This window comes from Limulus polyphemus, unplaced genomic scaffold (assembly GCF_000517525.1).
Source record: "Limulus polyphemus unplaced genomic scaffold, Limulus_polyphemus-2.1.2 Scaffold5856, whole genome shotgun sequence".
Classification (NCBI taxonomy): Eukaryota; Metazoa; Arthropoda; class Merostomata; order Xiphosura; family Limulidae; genus Limulus; species Limulus polyphemus.
The window spans coordinates 25,541-30,066 of NW_013671466.1; the positions used below are offsets into that span (position 1 = coordinate 25,541).

The 4,526-nt window shown below is 32.3% G+C and overlaps 1 protein-coding gene across 1 annotated transcript in view; it reads left to right on the forward strand.

Moving 5' to 3' along the window:
* LOC106473066 (protein transport protein Sec61 subunit alpha-like) overlaps positions 1-4,526 on the forward strand; it is a 16,239-nt gene that overhangs the window by 8,433 nt on the left and 3,280 nt on the right. The window contains exons 6-10 of the mRNA XM_013933745.1: positions 1,071-1,224; positions 1,527-1,687; positions 2,340-2,480; positions 3,379-3,435; positions 3,835-4,026. Coding sequence (XP_013789199.1) covers positions 1,071-1,224; positions 1,527-1,687; positions 2,340-2,480; positions 3,379-3,435; positions 3,835-4,026 — 705 coding nt within the window. The remainder of the gene's footprint in view (positions 1-1,070; positions 1,225-1,526; positions 1,688-2,339; positions 2,481-3,378; positions 3,436-3,834; positions 4,027-4,526) is intronic.

Sequence of the window (4,526 nt, forward strand, 5' to 3'; positions counted from 1 at the left end):
AGAAACCTTCACATTGTTGAGGTCTTTCTCATGGAAACTGCTACAGTCAGGTTGATCCTAGTCACTTGTTGGAGCTTGTTAAATTAGAAACCTTCACATTGTTGAGGTCTTTCTCGTGGAAACTGCTACAGTCAGGTTGATCCTAGTCACTTGTTAAATTAGAAACCTTCACATTGTTGAGGTCTTTCTCATGGAAACTGCTACAGTCAGGTTGGTCCCTAGTCACTTGTTGGAGCTTGTTAAATTAGAAACCTTCACATTGTTGAGGTCTTTCTCGTGGAAACTGCTACAGTCAGGTTGGTCTTCTCACATTCAGGGACGCATGAGGTAATCGTGTTTGTACTTGGAGATAAAACCTAGGAGTGACTGTAGTTGAAAAAATAAAGCTGAACTTTTACTCTTTTTATTCTTTTGTTCATAGTTTCATTTAGCAGTTTTTACTTTTTCTCTCAATTCTGGAGCTTAGACTTACACCGAGTTAGATTCTATATCAGTTTCAAACCAGCTTGTATTTTCTTGGTTGTGGTATTAATTTATGAAAGATAAAAAAAATTTTCAATAAATATTTATTGAATGTTTCTCACCCACAAGAAAACATGTCTCAACATTTACTTGTAATTTCAAGCTCATTAAATCATTAAGTTAATTGTAATTTATTAAAAACAAATATATAGATATAACTTGAAACTTGTATGAAACTGAAAATTAATTTTTGTGTTATATCTTTTTCAAGATATTTAATTATATTCAGTTAAATGTAAGTAGAACTGTGGGTGATAAGACAATCACCTGGCTGTTTTGAGATTAAATGTGTTATATGAGTTTTGAAAGAGTGAATTTACAGAAATTAAATAAATAGTACCTGATTTAAACAATATTTATTTTAAGAAACAACTTGAGCAGTTTAATGTATTTATAAACTCGTTATTACATTATAGTGTAGCTTTATAAATCTTCCTCGGAGTAAAATCATGCAAAAAGTTCTTAATGATATAAGATTTTGAGAAATATTTGTGATTGAGTTTAGAAAAAATATTCCTAATTAGATAGTTAATCCTGTTCTTTTACAGCTCGTTGTTGCTTTCCTGATTGTTCTATTACTTGACGAGTTGTTACAGAAAGGTTATGGCCTCGGCTCTGGTATTTCTCTCTTTATTGCCACCAACATCTGTGAAACCATAGTTTGGAAGGCTTTTAGTCCTGCAACGGTCAACACTGGACGAGGTCTGCGAATTGTTCTTTTATCAAAGGATTTCACCGTTATTTAGAATACAGTTAGATTTGGTCAAATTACTTTGTATGTGAAATATGCTGATTTTTCTCAAATTTCTTTTTTTATCTCAATACAAAAATAACTTGCATTTCCAAAATAAGAAAATTAAATTTGAAGAAATACATGTATAAAAGCAGTTCCATTCTCCATTAAAAAATATATATTCCTGTTATCAATTACTACTTAATTATATATTAATACTGTCAATATTTTGGAACCTGTAAGAATATGAAATTGGGTTTTTCAAATGTAGGTACTGAGTTTGAGGGAGCCATTATTGCTTTATTCCATCTACTGGCTACTCGTCAAGACAAAGTTCGGGGCTTGAGAGAAGCTTTCTACCGTCAGAACCTGCCAAACTTGATGAATTTGATGGCAACAATTCTGGTGTTTGGAATTGTCATCTACTTCCAGGTAAACTATTAATATTATAGACGTTCACACTACAGTGAAAGTAAATTAACAATGTAATGAACTTGATGGCAACAATTCTGGTGTTTGGAATTGTCATCTACTTCCAGGTAAACTATTAATATTATAGACGTTCACACTACAGTGAAAGTAAATCAACAATGTAATGAACTTGATGGCAACGATTCTGGTGTTTGGAATTGTCATCTACTTCCAGGTAAACTATTAATATTATAGACGTTCACACTACAGTGAAAGTAAATCAACAATGTAATGAACTTGATGGTTACGAATGTAAAGTTTGATATTGTTGTTCGTATTGAAATTAACGTGTCGGATATTTACAGTAATCTAAACCATTTTACAACAGAAAACAGTATGAAAATATTTTCCGTCATGCCCTAGTTTGAGTTGTCGTGTTTTCATCACTGGTAAATTTGATATAGATCAATCTTATTCTTGATGGTGTAAATAAAAAGTACAAATTTTTTGTTTTTAAACGTATTATCAAGGTTTGAAACCTACAAATATTTCTAAGAACCTCAAGAATTGTTTTTTATGAATAGTTTCAGTAACAACTTAAGAATTGGAGCATTACACATACATTTTCTTTGTTCACAGTTTCAGAACTAAGTTCTTTTTTTTCCTTATCTAGGGTTTCAGAGTGGATCTGCCCATCAAGTCTGCCCGCTACCGAGGACAATACAGCTCCTATCCAATCAAGCTTTTCTACACATCCAACATTCCCATCATCCTCCAGTCAGCACTGGTATCAAACTTGTATGTCATATCTCAGGTGCGTCTTAGTTTGACATGTGTTATGACCTGCACTATGTAAGAACTTCTATAATTGAATGGCATTACTAAAAGTTTACTAAGCCTAAAGCTGAAGATTATGTCTAACTAGTACAATGCATCTACTCTAACTACAATTTATCATGGCCAATCAGTGTTTTTCTTGTTTTCTATTAATTAGATTAATTAATGTGTATATAAATTTTAGATATCCAATTAGCACCTTCATATGCATCTACGTAGAACGCGTCGAAACATATACTTGTAGAGAGATATTTTAAAATGGAAGCCGTACGGCTTCAATAAAGTTTTTATTGTGTAAATATAAAACGTTGTTTTTAATTATTTATTATAATTTAAAAAAACATTTCTAGTGTTTGCTCCCACTAGCTAGAGATTGTCTGAGAAAGATTGAAAATTTTATGTCCTTATTGATTGTACAAGTAATATTAACTGAGAAAGAGGAAGTAATTGTTTAGTTTAAAGTGTAATACCAACTGAGAAAAAGGAAGTAACTGTGTAGTTTAAGGTGTAATACCAACTGAGAAAAAGGAAGTAATTGTGTAGTTTAAGGTGTAATACCAACTGAGAAAAAGGAAGTAATTGTGTAGTTTAAGGTGTAATACCAACTGAGAAAAAGGAAGTAACTGTGTAGTTTAAGGTGTAATACCAACTGAGAAAAAGGAAGTAATTGTGTAGTTTAAGGTGTAATACCAACCGAGAAAGAGGAAGTAACTGTGTAGTTTAAGGTGTAATACCAACCGAGAAAAAGGAAGTAATTGTGTAGTTTAAGGTGTAATACCAACTGAGAAAAAGGAAGTAATTGTGTAGTTTAAAGTGTAAATTTGATTAGAATTACAACTTTTCCTTCAGTATGTTTCTGTTTTTGTATTTTTCAGATGCTGGCGGTAAAGTTTAGTGGGAACTTCTTTGTTAACCTACTTGGTGTGTGGGGTGTAAGTTTGTTGATATTCTTGTTTTTGTTAAAGTACTACTAGTTTTATGATAACAGTCCTTGTTTTTATATTATCAATTTGTTATCTTTTATGATTCTTGTATTGCTTTATAGTTTACACTTCTTTAAAAAACTGATATCTAACACTTTCATGAAGCTACAGATTCATGCATTTTGCTTGTGATTGTTGTTTGTTTTTAAAAAGCTACAAAATACATATTTTAGTCATGGTTTAATCAAGATCATTGCTTCTCAGTTAGATATAATTACCAATAAGTAAATATATATATTTTTTTTGGAATAAGTGTCTTTCATTTAGATATATGTGTTCATTAAATGTTACTACGTGAGAAAGGACTTTAAGATAATTTTTCTAATGAATTGATACTTTTTTGTGTAGGATGTGGGTGGAGGTGGACCTGCTAGAGCGTACCCAGTGGGTGGTTTGTGTTACTATCTGTCACCACCTGAGAGCTTGGGCCACATACTAGAAGACCCCATCCATGCATTTTTGTACATCGTATTCATGCTTGGATCGTGCGCTTTCTTCTCTAAGACTTGGATCGAAGTGTCTGGATCCAGTGCAAAAGATGTAAGAGAGAGAGAGAGAGTAGTCAGCCACTTAAGAATTGATAAAAGATAAAACTTTGTGTCATAAGGTACCTGCATGATATATAAAGCATGATAAGAGAGAGAGTAGTCAGCCACTTAAGAATTGATAAAACTTTGTGTCATAAGGTACCTGCATGATATATAAAGCATGATAAGAGAGAGAGTAGTCAGCCACTTAAGAATTGATAAAACTTTGTGTCATAAGGTACCTGCATGATATATAAAGCATGATAAGAGAGAGAGTAGTCAGCCACTTAAGAATTGATAAAACTTTGTGTCATAAGGTACCTGCATGATAAGAGAGAGAGTAGTCAGCCGCTTAAGAATTGATAAAACTTTGTGTCATAAGGTACCTGCATGATATATAAAGCATGATAAGAGAGAGAGTAGTCAGCCACTTAAGAATTGATAAAACTTTTATGTCATAAGGTACCTGCATGATAAGAGAGAGAGTAGTCAGCCGCTTAAGAATTGATAAAA